We start from the raw sequence: 17,786 nt of genomic DNA, 5'->3' as shown, positions 1-17,786 counted from the left end.
AAAAATCAGAAACAAATCAGTCACAGACAGCAATCCCCACATCTACAGTTTCTCCCAAAGTCCACCGCCTCAATTTTGGGATGTTTCATTGTCAATTCAGGTATTCCACAGATGCACGGTAAATTAAGTTGATTGTGGGGATTTAATCCACTGCTCGTGAGGCTGCATGGAGAAATTTCCATTTCTCTTCTTTGTTCACACAGCTCCTGGGGTTCAGCTTTGGTTTTGGCCCCATCTCTGCATGTAGGCCGTCCTCAGGCATCTGTCCCCACCCAGACAGGATGGGGTTAACGCAGCGGCTGATTAGGGGGCTCTTGTTCATTCAGGCCCGGGGGAGGGAGGGGTACAGTAGTTATAATTGGAATGCCAGGTGAGCCTGTGGTGGCAGAGGCCAGCATGACGTTACAGCTGCCTGAGGTGTGCCATGTGTTGTCCTGGGGAAGTTGTCCCTGGATCATGGGACCCTGGCATTGGCGGGCTGCACAGGCTCGTGGGGCAGCGGGGGTGTTGTGGGTAGTGACCTGTGCTTGCACACAGGATTCTTGGTGGCTGCAGCAGCAGCATTAGCATTTCATGCTCGTCTCTGGGGTCCGAGCTTATAGCCGTGGCTCACGCCCATCTCTGGAGCTCATTTAAGCAGTGCTCTGCCTTCTGTGGGCAGACAGGAAAGGAATCCCCTCTCCTTGCACACCCTGAAACAATGGTCTCTTGCCTCTTAGGCAGGTGCACACTTTTTCCCCAGAGTCCCTCCTGGCTAGCTTGTGTGCACTAGCCCCCTTCAGGCTGTGTTCACGCAGCCAACCCCAGTCCTCTCCCTGGGATCTGAACTCCGAAGGTTGAGCCTCAGCTCCCAGCCCCTACCCGCCACAGTGGTGAGCAGACAAGCCTCTCAGGCTGGTGAGTGCTGGTCGGCACCCATTCTCTGTGTGGGAATCTCTCCGCTTTGCCCTCTGCACCCCTGTTGCTGCTCTCTCCTCCGTGGCTCTGAAGCTTCCCCCCCCACCGCCGCCGCCCACCCCCATCTCCTCCAGTGAAGGGTCTTCCTAATGTGTGGAAACTTTTCCTCCTTCACAGCTCCCTCCCAGAGGTGCAGGTCCCATCCCTATTCTTTTGTCTCTCTTTTTTCTTTTGCCCTACCCAAGTACATGGGGAGTTTCTTGCCTTTTGGGAGGTCTGAGGTCTTCTGCTAGCATTCAGTAAGTGTTCTGTCAGAGTTGTTCCACATGTAGATGTATTTTTGATGTCTTTGTGGGGAGGAAAGTGATCTCCACATCTTATTCCTCCGCCTCTTGAAGGTCCCCCCTGAAAATGGTCCTTTCTGGAATATGTCAGGACAATGTGGTCTTTTGCAGTTAACTGTTTCTCAGAACACAAAAGGGTGAGGGGTTTCCTACCAATGCTGATTTCTAAAAGCATGGGGCTCAAAGTTCAATACTGTCAATGACATGACTCTGCTTTGTCAATTCTGTCTATGGAATTTCTCTGTATTCTCTTTTGTATGCCATACTATTTCTGCTTGCCGTTTTTGTTTGTTTTTTGCTTTTGTTTTTCTGTGCTTATGACTTGGTTCCCTAACTTAATTGTAGGCTCTCTGAGGGAAGGAAGTATGTCATACTGATTTGTATTTCTCCTCTTCCCCAATGCCCTCCTCTTTTTGCCTAACAGTGTTCCATCCCAACTACCCAAAAGTTATTGACTTCAGTAGAAAGACATTATTTCTTTTTTGATGTGCTAAGATAGTAAGTAGATATATAAATTGTAAGCTTTTCATAATTGGAAATAAGCATCCAAGAACTTTTAAAGTTACATATTTAACTCTTGTTTACAGGGAATTCAGGGATGGACAAACCTTTTTCTCTAATTGGTTTCTTTCTGCTTGCATACATAATGCCAACCTATTCTTTTGCTTAGGTGATCGCTGAGTTCACCTTCATGAGCAAAGTCTGTATCTACTGGTATTTTTACCAACTTCCTGCTGTCTGGTGTACCTGTCTCATTGACTCAGCTTGTGAACCAGGGCATTGTTCAGAATATGAAATATTATGGAAGAGATTTCATGAAGGAGTTTATGCATTGTGTAGGCAATAAAAAGACCTTACAATCTCATAGTAACAAAGATGCCATTTTCAATGATGCTCATGCCTAGAATTCTGTTTCAAATAAAATATCAGGGAGAACATAGGAAAAAATGGGCTGAATGTTCAAAGTGTCTGTGGAAGCAAAAGAAACTGAAGCATTTAAGATGAGGCCTTAAAAACAAATTATAACACGTTTGATGATAATGTTCTTTTACATCTACTCAACACGGCTTAATGGAAGCGCAATAAAAGACTAGGTTAATGTTGACAGGAGTTTAAAGCGACACAGTATCAGTGATAGCAAAAACGGTAAAGGACATCAGTGAAGTCAGTGAAGACAACTTTAGTGAAGGAGACAAAATAACTTTAGAAGAGGCTGCTTCAATCACCATTGTAATAATTGCATATACAGAAAGGCAACCACACTGCACTGCCCAGGAGGTCATGCATTTGTACATTCTCCACTCAGCTTTTATGAGCAACGAGTGCCAAGACTTACTCACAAAAAAAAAGAAATTCTAGGTTATGTCATAGGGTCAGTACTGAGAAATCAAGTCACCAACATCTTCTACATATGGCTGAGCAAGATAGTCTTTAAAGCCCCTTCTAGATTCTAGCTTTCTTAAACTCCTATAAGTAGTCATCAGTGTCCATCATGATGACCCCAGGATACTACAATTTTTAAAAATGATTTCTGAATCATTAGAGAAAGGTTCTGTTTTGTTCAATATAGTTATGATGTTTTAAATCTTTGAAAATCAGGGATCCCGAATAGGAAATATTACCAATCAACCTGAATATTTACTTTACCAAAACACTTCATTCCCTGATCACTCTGGGCCATTCACCATATAATGTTCTTAGGTAGATTTTTGTTTTTTTTAAAAGAAGGGGAAATTGTAAGGGAACAGATCTCAAGGGTTAGATCCTTGGCTAAAGACTCCCTTGGATTGCTTGTGGCTGTTGGCTGTAGCAACTTGTTTTCTTGCAGAGATGAAGCATCTGGTTTTTGTTACCTCAATGATGCTGTCCTGGGAATATTACGATTACGACGGAAATTTGACCGTATTCTCTATGTGGATTTGGATCTGCACCACGGAGATGGTAAGCCCTTCACTTTCAAAGGTGCTTCGCTGCTAGGACTGCAGGTTTTTATCAGTAAAGCTGCTTCTAGGCAACTGGTAACAGGAGAAATGCCTCTTGCAATTGAAATTTTCCTAATCCAGAATCCTCAAGTAGGTAGAGATTCTTTTAACTGATGCAATGCCTCCTGTGATGACCAAGCTGCTTTAAAATACCAGATTCTTGTAATTTCTCCTCCCCTCTCCTCCAGTAGCAAAGCTCTCCAGTAGAGAACTTTAAGAAGTGGAAATCAGGGTAAGATTTCCTAGTGTTTACTCCAGTGCTTAGTGACCTCCCTCAGTCCACTTCCATAGGTTCTAAATGAAATCTGCAGTCAGAGTCCTGATGCTTCTCTTAAAATAGAAGAGGTGCATGGTGGACTAACATTCTGAATTTTTCACCAATAGGGATACCAACTCATGCAGAGATCAGAATCTGTGCTACTTGCTTTGTATTGCTAAAATATTTAGTCCTGCACAAACTCAGGGCACCTTCTCTAACTTTTAATAGCAGTAGACTCTAGCAATTTGCCTTAACCCCATTAATCCTCTCTTAGAAGACTTCACTAAAAGGATGTATTAAGCCCTCCTGTGTACTTTTCATCTAGAACATAGAGCTGCAGTGACAGTTACCCTCATTCTGTTTCTTTACTATAGCCTGTGTATGACACATATTTCCATCGATCTAGGACACTTATCCAGTCAAATTAGTTAAGGATATTCCCTCCCTGCCCCCACATCAGTGATTCCTGCTTCCCTGTTTCCAGGGATCTTTTGAGACAAACTAACAAAACCAAGGCATAAGAGATGAAAAGAATAGTATGTGATGGAAGCTAGGGTCAGCTCTGCTGCCAAAACAGAAAAAGGAAGAAATTGTGGGAGAGACCTCCCAAGGAGTTCAGCTAGATGGACACTTCCATGGAATGGTGACAGAAAATTAAAGGTAACAGAGAGAAGTGAGAAGGGTTAAAACAGCCAACACACTACTTTGAGAACCATGTCCAATGAATATCTGAATACTTAGCCAATGCAGAATCCAGCCTTGCTCAAAACCCTTCAGAGGCTCTTATTGCCTATAACAAGGGTAACATTTGGCCGGTGGCTTGTTTTTGTATGACCAGAGAGCTAAGAATGGTTTTTTACATTTTACAAGGTTGTAGAGCAGAAAAAAATACAATAAAGACCATGTAGTTTTCAAAGCCTAAAATATTTACTATGTAGCCACTTGGTTTGCTAAACCTCGGCCTATAGCAATGGTTCTCAAACTTGAATGTTGATCAGGATGACCTGGCGGTGGGGAGAACTTGTTTTAAAATGCAGATTCCTGGGCCACATCCACCAGATATTCAGATTTAGTAGGTCTGGTATGGAACCTGGAAATCTCCATATTAATATCACCCCAGTTGTTCCACAGGCTACACTTTGAAAACCAGTGTTCTTCAAGGTAAAGTCCACATTATTTGCCCTGTCTTTCAAGGCCTGCCTCAAAGAGGCCTCACCTCCTCTCTCCAGCCTTCTCTCTTACTACTTGCTGTCCAGGCTACTCTATTCAGTGATGCCCAGACACGTCTCACTGTTCCCTCCTCCCTGACTTTGCGGTACTTTTTCCTAACTTAGTTTTGTATTCTTTTCCCCTTTTTCATCTTCAGGTTCTACCCAAGAGCTCAAGTTGGTAGCAGATCTGTCCCGACCACTCCAGCCCAAGTGGTCTCTCCCCCTGTTCACTGTATTGTCCTGTATTGTTTCTATCACTGATTTGATATTTAATTATATATTGTCTTATATTGTGAGCGAATTCTTTAATGTGTATATGGCTTCTCCTCCCATAGAAACTTTCGGTTCCTCCAGAGCAGAGATCAAGTTATTTACTTCTTTCTGTCCTATGCAGTGGCAGGAACAAACAGACCTATGCCTGTAGTAGTAGTTTAGTAAAATATTTGTTGAATGAATGAGTGATTATGAAATTCAAACTCTTAGTATCAGAGTTCAAGAATAGAATCAAGTCTATTGAACCATGTAAGAATGAAAGAAGACTGTCACCTGAAACCATTCTTTCCATTTGCAATGTTATTTCTATACCATTTATAGTTTCCTGTTTTAGCCAACTTTTATGGTGTGTTTCATTTCGGTTTATTTCCCCTCTTCAGCACCTCCCTTCCAGTGACCCCTGCCCCACCTCCAAACTCTTACACATTTGGTTTATTTTAAATCTCCCATGATTCTATAACTGGCATCCTGCGGTGGCCTCAGCAGCACCCCTACCCCATCTTCACCTTCTTTCAGCTACCTAACCACTCTTCACTTTCACAGCGAGCCCCATACCCTCCCCTTTGTCTATGTCCTTTCTTAAAGTATGATTTTCTAACAACACCTAATGGCATCTCCCATGAGAAGTGATACAAATGGCTACTAAACATATGAAAAGGTGCTCAACACTATAAGACTCAGAGAAATGCAAATTAGAACAAGACGGTTCTTTCTGCCTAAGATTAAAAAGAATAATGATACCCAGTGTCAGTCATGATGTCAGAAAACGGGCACTCTTACACACCATTGAGAGAAGTATAAATTTGTACCACCTTTCTGGATGGATAAATAATCAGGATTTTCATGAATTATCCTTGTCTATACTTCCGTTTCTAAGTTAAAATGCTATTTTAATTTATTTTCTTTTGTTTTATTTTGTTTACCTAATGCCTTGTACCTGGAGCCTTTAACTGGTTTTAACTGCCTCCCCAGGGCAAAACATAAGGCTTGGGAAATTCAAACATACCTGTGATATACAAATAGAGTCAATATTTTTTTAAGGTCTCTGTTGGCCTCTAATGAAGCCTGAAAGCATTAAGTAAACAGAGACAATTTCTTTATTCAAAGTATCAAAGAGGGTAATACATGAATTTGCTAAGAGTTCTTCCATTTTACAAACGGATTATCTGAATACAGTATGACAATTATGTGGTTCTGGGAGGAAAAGTGTAGAGGTGGGCAGCATGTTTATCTGAATAAGTAGTGGCTTGTTAGAGACATCTTCTATCTCCCAGGCCTTTCTTCATTTTCTGACTGTTAAAATGGAAAGGAGACTCCTTTCTAGAAGTTTTTCCTCCTGTCTTTCTCCAGGCTTTAAAAAGCTGTCATTCAAGCTGCTATTAAGGGCTACTTCCATGTTTTAGCCAGAAGCATGTACTATAAGTTACTTAGTACACGCGGAACTTTGGGTGAACTGCATTTATAACCAAATCTGTATTATAGAGAGGCATTTTATAATTAGGTTTTCACTATGTAATGCCTAATGTTCGTATTGGTCATGTTTTTCAAAGGGTTGCCACATTGTACTTCTTTGAAAAAAATCCCAAGAATTTAACTTAGAACCACTGAAACAAAACATAAAACTTCCAAGATGGTGCCAGTTTCCTTTATGCAGCTCTGTTGACAATGCCTCAATTATGAGCTCCAGCCCTTCCCCACCTTTTAGAACAGGTTGTCAAAGAGAGCCTGCGCATCCCCATTGCTTGGAAATGTCCAGCTTTAGCTTGAGTGAATTTGAAAGGGAACCCCAAACTTCGCTTGAGGCCAGAGTTCTACCTCATCTTATAATGACAGAGATCCAAGACCAGAGTTTTGTTACTTTTATTCCTCAGCTTGCTAGCTTTATTATTGCTACCTTCTCCTCTCTCTTCCTTCCCACAGCTGCTTTCTAGAGTTTCAGTTGTTGAAAACAGAGATTTGTATATCTGAAGTGATTCTTCTGCCATTTCTTTCTCTGGTAGGTGTAGAAGATGCCTTCAGTTTCACCTCCAAAGTCATGACGGTGTCCCTGCACAAATTCTCCCCAGGATTTTTCCCAGGCAAGTGATCTGTGTGCTCAGTATTACATTTGAGGAATAAATACTGCAGTTCTATACATTTCTTATATCTTGTATTTCGATAGCTGCGTGCTGTGAATGCCATATTGGTGCTACTCCATGCAAAACATTTAACATAGGTCATTTCAGGTGACAGCGATAAAAGGAATGTAATGCTGCTGCTTTTTCCAGATGATTTTCATGGACTGTCAATAGACAGCTCACTTACACTTACAGTACTATCAGGTAGCCTGTGTAACCCTCAACATCCTGATAAGTGCGATGATATATTAGTATTATGTCAATCTGAGTCGTATGAAAAATCTAGTGAAGAAGTTAATCTCTATTTTTTTTGTTCATTTGATCCAGCAAGATGGAGACTAAGGTTTTCCCATTTTCTTAACAGTTTTCCTACTTCCCCAACACTGTTTACAACAGTTTTTTTTTTAATTTCATTCCCTTAGAAACCATCATTCATTCAAGATTGTTCTGCTAATTGACCTTTTGATTTTCTGAATTGCTATCAGAGAAGCCTTCAAGTTTTCTAATTCTCAGGTTCTTAAAACTGTTCTCCGTGTTCCTCTCTTTGACAGGAACAGGTGATGTGTCTGATGTCGGCCTAGGGAAGGGACGGTACTACAGTGTAAATGTGCCCATTCAGGATGGCATACAGGATGAGAAATATTACCACATCTGCGAAAGGTATGGCTGCAGTGCTGAGCCAGTAACAAGTGCATTACTTTTCTGTAGGATGCAATGGCCCCCAATCCCACAGAATTCTTGTTTTCAAAGAACCATTTGAAAAAAATTAAAAAGCTACTATAAACTCACATAGCTTTTGTACACTGCTCACTATGCTTATTTGATCAGGTAACCATCCCCTGTCTGGGAGAGCAGAGTGTTTGGACCAGAGCCACACTCTCAGTTTGATCTTACCTGCCACTCTGTATGATTAAGGCCTTCCCAAGAGCAGAGCTTCTCAGCTGTCCTGGGGAATCCCTTGTCTACTAGTTTCTTAGCTAAAACCTGCATATAATATGATTTCATTAGCCTGGGAGGGTCAGTTTCGGCTTTCCGTTATGGAGATCTGCTTCCATCCACTGGTGTGAATATTAGAGAGTTCTTTATTACGAGTTCTTGAGTTCTATCCGTTGTATTAAAATTGGAGTCAGAAATCTGTTCTTTTTGCGCTATGGTTAAGGATTACATTACAGCCACTTGTAGGCAGACAGTTTGGTGCCACTGTGTAGATCAGACCATTGGGGCTGAAAAGCCCTACGGAATGGGGAAGAGGGTAGCTAAACTCATATTTGTGAAAATTGAGATTGGTCAGGTACAAATTCGCTGCTGACATTGGCAGTAGAGAAAGTGAGTCTGACTAGAAGTCAGCAAGTCAACATTACTTAAGGTTGAGGGGATTGAGGTGCTTTTGATCCCTCTCCCACTCGGCTCAGATTTCTCCCAACCTTCTGGTGGAAACAGGGACTTCCCAAAGGAGCCTGCACTGGCCGTCATCACTGGCAGTTGTATAAACAAAGTAGAAGTATTAAAAAATAAAAACTTTATGCTTCAAAGGTGCCTCTTAGCTCAAGAGTTTTGGCAAGCTGGGTCATCAGCAGCAGCCCTAGCCTCTTCATATTTTGATCATGTCCCCTGGCTACCTCTGCATTGTCAGACTGAAAAGGCCTCTTTTTCTTTCTTTTTTTTTTTTTTTTTTGAGCCTGCCATTGATGGTTTTAATTGCCCTTCTTTGTTCCTCTTGGGCTCTGTTCTGTCCTTCTTGATATGTGCAGATCAGAGCTGCTTACGTAACTTTACCAAAAATGTCCTGTAGTTCTATGTAAAAGGAGAATTATTTTGTTTTTCTTTTAATCCCCTTATTGACAGTGCCCAACATTTTGTTGCCTTTTTTTTTTTTTTTTTTTTGCCATATCAGGAAAATAGGTTGTTCTCTTCAGTGCTCTGTCCACGGGGTGTCCTAGAGCTTTTTCCTGGACCTTAATTGAAAGGTCAGCACTCATCATCCTGCAAGTGTAGTTTGTAATCTCTGGCCTTCCCTAAATGGATTACCTTACATGTGCCCCTATTGAAGCTCATCTGCCAGTCATAAAACCTCCTGAGGTCTTCCTTTCTCCCCATCACCTTGGCATTTCACTGCCCAGAAAAGCTGAGTATCATCTGCAGACTTGAGGATTTCCCAGTGCCCCCCCCCAAGCCAGTCTACTACTTACCCTTCTTCAATCAGAAAAATGTCTGTTTCTCCCCTAAATTTGCTTTCTCTCTCTAAACCAGTTCCTACTACATGATTTTTAAAAATTGTAATCCCATAGAATTTCATGTTTAAAAACAGCCTTGGTATCAAACTTAATTGAACATTTTAAAAATGAGTTTAGCCCCAAAGAAAAGCTCCGTGGAGGATCACACATGATTTCCCTTTACAGAAACCATGTTGCCGCCTCCACCCCAGTGTTCAGATAGCCAGCGTTTATTAAAGATTCTTCTAGCTTGCCTACCAGAGTACCAGACACTCGTCAGTTTATAGTTCCCAGGGCCCGTTTTACCTGTGGAGCCGCACCGGCAAACCTCACAGCGATCACCCAGAATAACAGGCTCCAGGTTTTGATTAGAGGGACAATCATTTTTCCCTTTGACTTCTTTCAGAAGTCATGTGGTCAGGGTGTTGCATGAAGGCAGTTCTGATTCCAAGGGTGCCAAGAAGGCTTTCTGACCCAAACATCTCTCCCATCTGTTGGACTAATATCTGAAATTCCTTTAACAGGAAACACACTTTTATTCTACAATTAGAAATAGGCCTTAAAATGGAACCTCTCCTCCTTACCCTAATTCTGCCATGGATGTACGGTTCCACAGAGCTTTTCTTGACAGCAGATTTTGAAAGGATTAGAGCGTGAGCACCCTGAGCATTCAGAGGAGCAGTAATGGGAAAGGGGCACAAACAAGAAAACAATCTTTGCCACCTAAATAGTTTTGCAGAGGGTCAGCCCTAGTAACTGTATCGCTTAGTCCCAGTCATTATGTTTTTGACTATTTCTAGTTTGTTGCTTAGAACCAGAATGTCTTGTTCATTTACCATTATGACATCTGGCTCATCTGCCTACCTCAAAAGACAGAGTAGACGGAAATAGCTCACTTGTGTAAAAAGGTCATTCAGTTCATCTGCAATCTCTTTTTCATCCTTTTTGTTCTATGAGCCCACTGGTTTTCTGGCTCACTTCTTACCTGTGATAAATAAAGGACCTCTTATTGCTGGTTCACTTACAAGATGCTCTAATTTTCGTTTGCCACTAATTTGCTCCTGAACTACATCTCCCTGTGGGATTCAGGAGCCCTTTTTCTTTCCCTTCCTTCCTTCTTTTCTTCCTTTTTTCCTTATGTCTTTTTCCTCTGCTGTAGCCTTTTTTCACTTTGCCAGCTAGGCAGGAACTTAATGGTTTCATCTTAAGGTTGAATATACTCTCTTTATTTAAAAAAAATGTCTTAGGGTTTCCTTTTTAATAGACTGGAAATGGAATCTTTACCTGAAGGTTTTCAGCACTAAAAGCTCCATTTTATGAAAAAGACAATTTCACAGTGACAGCTCCCTAGGTTCCATGCTAATTTAGAAGGGCAAGGGTCACTATTCCCAAAAACTTCCCATAATTTATATAAAGGCAAAGTTTGATGGGAGAGGAAAGCTGTTTTGCCAAAAGGACCGTTTGCTAATTCCCAGCCTCTGTCATCTGAAAGAGAAAATACTGCTCTGCCTTTGTTTAACCTGTTTGCTCTCTAATTGTATTTGAATGCAATATGAGATAATCTTAATAATGTTTAAGCTACTACCCAGAAGGCTGTGTTGATGACTTTGGGAACATTTATAGTTAAGGAGTCTAGGAGAAAAGGACAAATAACCAGTACTTCTTGCGGTTGGTTCAAGAGGGGTACCTCTCTGAACCCTTAAATCTTGCAGGATGACCAAACTACTTGCCCACTGTGAGCTGTCATGACATATGCATAACTTGAAGAAGAATTTCAGAGTTGTGTCTAAACTTCTTAGTTTGTATCCTACCTATAATTTTACAGCCCTAACAGCCAGAAAGCATTCTTTACTAAATGTCCAGTTATTGGGATATATCTCATAGGAAAGCTATATATATGGTACTTATGGTATGTATGGATACAAAGCATACTAAAGTTGACACAATATTTGGGGGAAGAAACCTCACATTTTGTTAAGAATATTCAACTTTGTAAAATAATTAAGTACAGACACTGCATAAATATTTCACCAAAAGGAAAACACATTGTTAAACAGGCTTCTCAATGAATAGGACTTATGAAAGGCCCTATTAAGCAGGGCTTCTCAATCAATAGTAGTCTTTATATCCACATATGCAAAACTTTGCTAGTAAGAGCTATCAGACCAACCAAAGAAATAATCTTATTCTAGTGAACTAGGGTTCACAGTAGTAGTTATTAAAATAAGAATCTTCCTGTATTTGGCCTGTTTACCTTGAGTCCTATGGCTTATATTCTATAACTCAAAATTAAAAGAAACCTTTTTTTGCCATCAAAGACCATTGACCTAAAGAAAACTTCAGGGATTCCGGAAGTTAAAAGAAGCAACAACAACAAAAATAATATTTTTGCCTCCTTTCTTTTATGAGAGAAATATTATACTTTTCTATTTTAAATAATTTTTATAGCCCTTCAACTGTTTTTTTCAAATGATTCTACTGTGCTTGGACCAGGATAACCAGGATAGCCTATTCAGAAAGAACTTGTTCTCTAGGACAACAGCAAGCTCATTAAAGGAATAGCTCATTTAAACCCAAGCTTTTATTCCTGTGGGGAATTCCTTCTTCCATCTATACTGAGCTCTGCTGCTATTCAATGAGGAAGAGAAAAAAAACCACATAGTGTCTCTGTGGTTTATATTTATTGTGTGAGAATTTTCCTTAGAGCCTGACATGGCCCCTGAAATACAAGTCAGTAGTGTTTTAAGCACAGGATTCATTCCTTATGGGTCTGGGGCCAAAATTCACCTCTCTGAAGCCACTCTGACCTTCCTACAAAAGAATCAAGTGCCTCAACTCACCTTATAGGATTTTTAAAACATTAATTAACAAGAATAAAGGGGGAGCAAAATACAACAACATAGGGGATTTGTTTATATTTTAGTATAATGACACTATTTTATTCATTCATTCGACAAATATTTATTGAGTGTCTGCTTCATGCCTGCCCTGTACGTAGGTACTGGTGGTGGTAAACAAAACAGATGAGGTTCCCACACCCTGGAGCTTAGCTCCTAGGGAGGACTTGCCTGTGCCAGGAATTGTACTAATCATTTATTTGATTTTTTCCATTTGATACTTATAGCAATATACAATCTATAATACCTGCAAAGGTAGGTATTCTTATTCCCATCTTATAAATGAGAAAACTGGAGCTTAGAAAGGTTGATTTGTTTAAGGTCACACAGCTAGCATTAACCATCGGCTACATTGTCCCCAAAGTATCACATGGAAGTATGAAATGTTTTCACAAGGAAAAAATACCACCCCCCAAGACTTCTTGGAAATTTTTATCTCCGGGGATTGCAGAAAAGTCCTAAAAAAAAAGAAACCATTTAAGATTATGCAAATGAACCACAAGACCTGTAGTATACACAATCCATTGTGCTTATGTTTGTGAAAGTACAACTTAGATTTTTGCCAATTAAAAAAAAGCTCTTAATCCTAAGGATTTAATTTGTAATTTTATGCATCAAAAACAAGAATAAATATTGTGAGATTTTACTTCTTAGGTTTTAAATTTCTGATTAAAGTTTGGAAACATGGAGATTCTGTAAATCTGCTTTTTCCTTTATTTTCAACAGAGAAAATCCTGACTTCCTTCTTTAGAAAGTGAATAGTGTCACATGTCATTATATAGAGGTCTCCCCACACAATTCTTTTCATGTGTTTTCTGGGGGACTAGTATTGCTAAAGACTTTTAACATTATGCATTTTTGCAACTGTAGGCATAATTTATATCATCTCTTGGTCCTAGCAGGCCATATCTACATATAGGGTAGAGATTCTCCATCCATGCTATAATTTGTTCATCCAATACCAATGGAATAAAATGAGAACCAAGGGATATCACTAAAGGATATTTAAGTGAAATGTTTTCTTTCCCTATTGACTTTTAATGTTATATTTAAAGAAGAGATGTTTTAATGATGATAGGTTTTTCTTTCATTATAATGATGTCATCTTGAATTTATCTTCCACTTGGGACTCCAGATTCCTTATCATTCAGTTTTAGAAGCAGGTAGATAGATCCTCAGTGGAAGAGAACCCAATGATTATAGCCTAATCCTTTGAGCTTGGTGATGTGGCAAATCCTATAAGAACACATAATCATACATAAATATTTTAAGCAATACAAATTTTTTCAAAATTCTCTTTCATCTGATGAGAAGGGAAGAACTCTTTAGAAATTTGCATTTGAGAACAAAAAATTATATAGCCTTACTTCCATCTTCATCCCCATTTTCATTACACTCTGAGAGCTGGTGAAAATTCTTTACAAAATTACCTCTCTTTGGGGCTTCCCTGGTGGCGCAGTGGTTGGGAGTCCGCCTGCCGATGTGGGGGACACGGGTTCGTGCCCCGGTCCGGGAACATCCCACATGCCGCAGAGCGGCTGGGCCCGTGGGCCATGGCCGCTGGGCCTGCGCGTCCAGAGCCTGTGCTCCGCAACGGGAGAGGCCACAACGGTGAGAGGCCCGCGTACCGCAAAAAAAAAAAAAAAAATTACCTCTTTTCAGTCGGGTCACACCTATACCACCTTGATCATTACTAGGTCACTATGGCCCAGTGATAAAGGTCATGGAAGCTGCTACTTCCTTGTATGAGCCTGGAACGTTGAACTCAGCCCTCCATAAGTAAGATATTTGTAGTCAGTGCTTTTGTTCTGTTTGATAAACTTCTATTCTGCCTCTGTGTGGTATGGCAGATGCAAATTGCCTGTTGTTTCTGGAAAATGGATGACTCAGACACTAATTAAATTCACTGTTAACATTAGGCACAGGTGGAAATGAGACCAAAGCGGGCCATTCATTTAATGTTCCTAATTTGATGTGTCTTTTAAAATATAATATTAAATTCAAAAGACATTAAGTGCCTAAGAGTATAGGATAATTTGGAGGGGGGGGGCTACTGTGCTTAATTGACTGTGTTATCCTGAACCCTCCATCAGTGAGCCCGCCTTGTCCCCCCGTACTTGGTTAGGGTGGCAGTGGAGAACTGGTTTTTTTTCCCTCACCTGATCATTTGAGCTTTATATCCAGGTGGTTAGAAAGACAGTTCTTTTTTTTTTTTTAACATCTTTATTGGGGTATAATTGCTTTACAATGGTGTGTTAGTTTCTGCTTTATAACAAAGTGAATCAGCTATACCTATACATATATCCCCATATCTCTTCCCTCTTGCATCTCCCTCCCTCCCATCCTCCCTATCCTACCCCTCTAGGTGGTCACAAAGCACGGAGCTGATCTCCCTGTGCTATGTGGCTGAGAAGGACAGTTCTTATATCCTTCTTCCTCGCTCGACCAGTGGCTTTCATGACAAGTTCCTAAACTCCTGCACCAAGTAGCCCTGACACCATGACAGCCCCTACCCCTAAGCAGTCTTCCTAGGCGATTTATTTTTTTTCATGTAAGTCCAGGAGGACCATCTCCTGGAATTCGGTGGGTTTGTTCTGTCACTATGATGTGTACCTTCTCTGCTCTCTTCTTAGTGCTGAATGATCCCTGCCCCCTGGAGAAAGTGACCTGATTCTTCTTCCACAGCAGTAATAGGTTCTGAGGCTAGAACATGCTCTGAAACTACCCAGAGGCAGGAAGACCTGACTCATAAATGGAAAACTTGAGAATTATACCCTCTAACGTAGGGCTGCCCTGAAAAGAATCCTAAATTTGAATATGTCTGTGCTTGGTGGGACATTCTAACATCAAAATTCATATTACTCCTCTTAGCTTCTCTCCACCAGGTACCCCCTCCCCCATCCTAATTCTCTCCCCTCTCGTGTTCCTTCATCACTGCTCTGTCCCCTCGCTCTAGCCTAAAAAACCTGCCCTTTACGCTCCACTCTCACAGGTTACAGCTCTGAATGACTGTGCCTGACACTGTCATTCACCCGGCAGCTGCCAGCACTGATGAGCTGCCTGCTTTGTTGTATCCTGTTGACATAGGCTGTACAGAGATTTAGTTAAATCTGATGTCCCCCACCTGACAAAAAGGCCCAATGCTAAGTTTGGCCGGGCTTTGCTCTCCATGTGCTGTTACCCACTGAACCATCAGGAAAGAGCCATACCCATTGGTACTTAAAGCGGGACCAAAGAAAAGACACCTCAAAGAAAGCCATATCAAATAACCAGCTAACAAGTTAAAAAGCGAAAGGGTATGTGCATTTGCCTAGAGACCGTGCAAGTGCTGCTGAGGAGTGAGCTGGATGCAAAGGGGTTTGTATATGCTCACCCTGGGCAGGAGAATCCTGCAGAGGAAGGTGAGGGATGCTGGGGTTGGGGCAGGGTGGTAGGGGGACCACCTTAAATATATTAGGGATGAAAGTAGAAAAACATCTATCCTATTTAATTATAGGCAAGCCTCACTAACTCAGCCTAATAAGAGGAAAGCCAGTCTGAATTATGAAATATTTTTAAATACATTTTTATTATTTTCAAGCACTGGACACGCTAGTAATTCAAACTAGACTAACAGCATCGTACAGTACCTCAGGGAAAGGGCTTTAAGAATCCTTTGTAATTAGCATATCAATTATTTGTATATAAGTGGATGTGCAAAAAGTGCATAAAAAGTTTATTCTCTTAAGTAGGACAAACATTCCCCAGCACAGTCCTGTTTACACTATTAATTTGCTTAGCCAGCCCTTTTTGTGCCAAGATAGATGTATGTAAGACATGCTTATTTCCTCAGGGAAGAATGAATCGCTTCCCTATGTTTAGTCCAGTAACTAAGAAGCGGAGCGCCACTTGATTGGTTTGGGATTTCCAGGATATGGAGTTTTGAATTTGCATACAGACTAGAGAGATTTCATATGGAGAAGATCTGGCAGCCGTTGCCAGAGACCCAATTTCCCCATCTGGATTTCATTGGAGTGATCTGGATTTCATCAAGCAACAGGACACTGATCCTAAATGATCCACCAGACACTCTAACATAGGCATGTTTAAAATACATCCTGCCCCAGAAAAATAACTGCTAAAATATGATGAGTTGGAGTTAGTCTATGTGCAGTACTTAAAAGTAATAAAAATGCATTTATTTTTAAGTCCCACAAAAACCATGCAATATCAAGTTAATGATGAAAATCAATCCCCAAACTCTTTTCTTGCACACCTCATTGTGTGACGGCATGGCAGAGATTTCCAATCATCTGGGAAAAGATATTATATTTTGATGAGTTGCACCAGGTGCTAACTATATGGCAGGATTTCGGCTTTGAATCTTAGGGAGGCCCTCCTGGGTAAAGAAGGGTGAGGGAAGGGCTAGGGGCATGTTTATTGTTAGCAAATCATTATTGTCTACCTAAGTTCAAAAATCAGAGCAAGTGAATTGAAAAAAAAGAAGTATCAGGTATATAGGGAGTGTAGAAAATATGATTAGGAAATGAGAAACAGAGATATAGGCCTATATTTCTACCCGTATGTATTAAAACTGTGCTCTAGGTAAACTGTGAATTCTTCAAGGCTTAGAGAGTAAAAACTAAGTGCAGAGAGCATAAGCACAAGCAGTAAATATACACACAAATGTTGTAACTACAGTTTGGAATGACTCCAACTCTCTCCTTTCCCCCAAGGGCATCACTATCCAGGGTCTGCAAAGGCCAAATAGCTGTTTGGCTTCCAATCTGATTTTTTGCTAAGAAATCAGAGAAGTCGGTTTCAATTTTAATAATATATTCTCCCAACCTCTATCTAACAGAAAGGCACTTGTGTTTCTGCCCCTTCTTAAAGTGAATTTTGTGTTTGGTGAAAGGTAATAGATTGGCAGCACTGGAAAAGGAATTACTGTATTCCCAGAACAGGTATAACCAGGCAGTGACACTCTGAAATTTCTCTCTGCCTTTGGGGAACATTAGAGTACCATTCAGGAAGTCACTGCTATGGTGTGCTGTGCTGAACTCAACAATATCCTAGTGGGCTGAAGGAATTAACATAGCACTCGAAGGGCCTGACTTAAGGCCATTCATTTATTCATTCAACATTAGGGAGTGCTTACCATGTGCCTGGTGCTGGGAGAAGACTTTTGCAAATGTTATATCATTTAATCCTCATAATAACCCTGTGAGGGAGAGAATATTCTCGTTTTACAGAGACGGTTCAGAGAAGTGATTTGTCCAAGCTGCTATTGCAAGCACTGGATCCAACTTTGTCTGACCCCCAAGTCCAGTGTTCTCCCTGAACTCCATGCTGTGGAGGCTGCAAAGGGGGTGGATGAGGCATGCCCAAATAATGTGATGCATAGCAAAATGTAATCTGGGCTTGTGTGAGGGGTCCTGGTGGTTATAGAGCAGTAAAATGACCTACCCCAGGTCAAGTAAAGAGTCATTAGTATAGCTAGACTTAGGATTCATATTCTTTAAGCCCTCTTCCATTCTGGGGTTTTTTGGTTTGGTTTTGGTTTGGTTTGTTTGTTTCGGTTTAGCTCTCCAAACCAGCCTGCCTCTCCACCTAC

At 40.8% G+C, this 17,786-nt stretch overlaps 1 protein-coding gene across 1 annotated transcript in view; it reads left to right on the top strand.

Annotated features, from left to right (window-relative positions):
• HDAC8 (histone deacetylase 8) overlaps positions 1-17,786 on the top strand; it is a 246,415-nt gene that overhangs the window by 76,180 nt on the left and 152,449 nt on the right. The window contains exons 5-7 of the mRNA XM_065900563.1: positions 3,070-3,182; positions 6,967-7,044; positions 7,635-7,743. Coding sequence (XP_065756635.1) covers positions 3,070-3,182; positions 6,967-7,044; positions 7,635-7,743 — 300 coding nt within the window. The remainder of the gene's footprint in view (positions 1-3,069; positions 3,183-6,966; positions 7,045-7,634; positions 7,744-17,786) is intronic.

Source organism: Phocoena phocoena, chromosome X, assembly GCF_963924675.1.
Source record: "Phocoena phocoena chromosome X, mPhoPho1.1, whole genome shotgun sequence".
Taxonomy (NCBI): Eukaryota; Metazoa; Chordata; class Mammalia; order Artiodactyla; family Phocoenidae; genus Phocoena; species Phocoena phocoena.
This window is presented reverse-complemented; position numbering and strand designations above follow the sequence as displayed.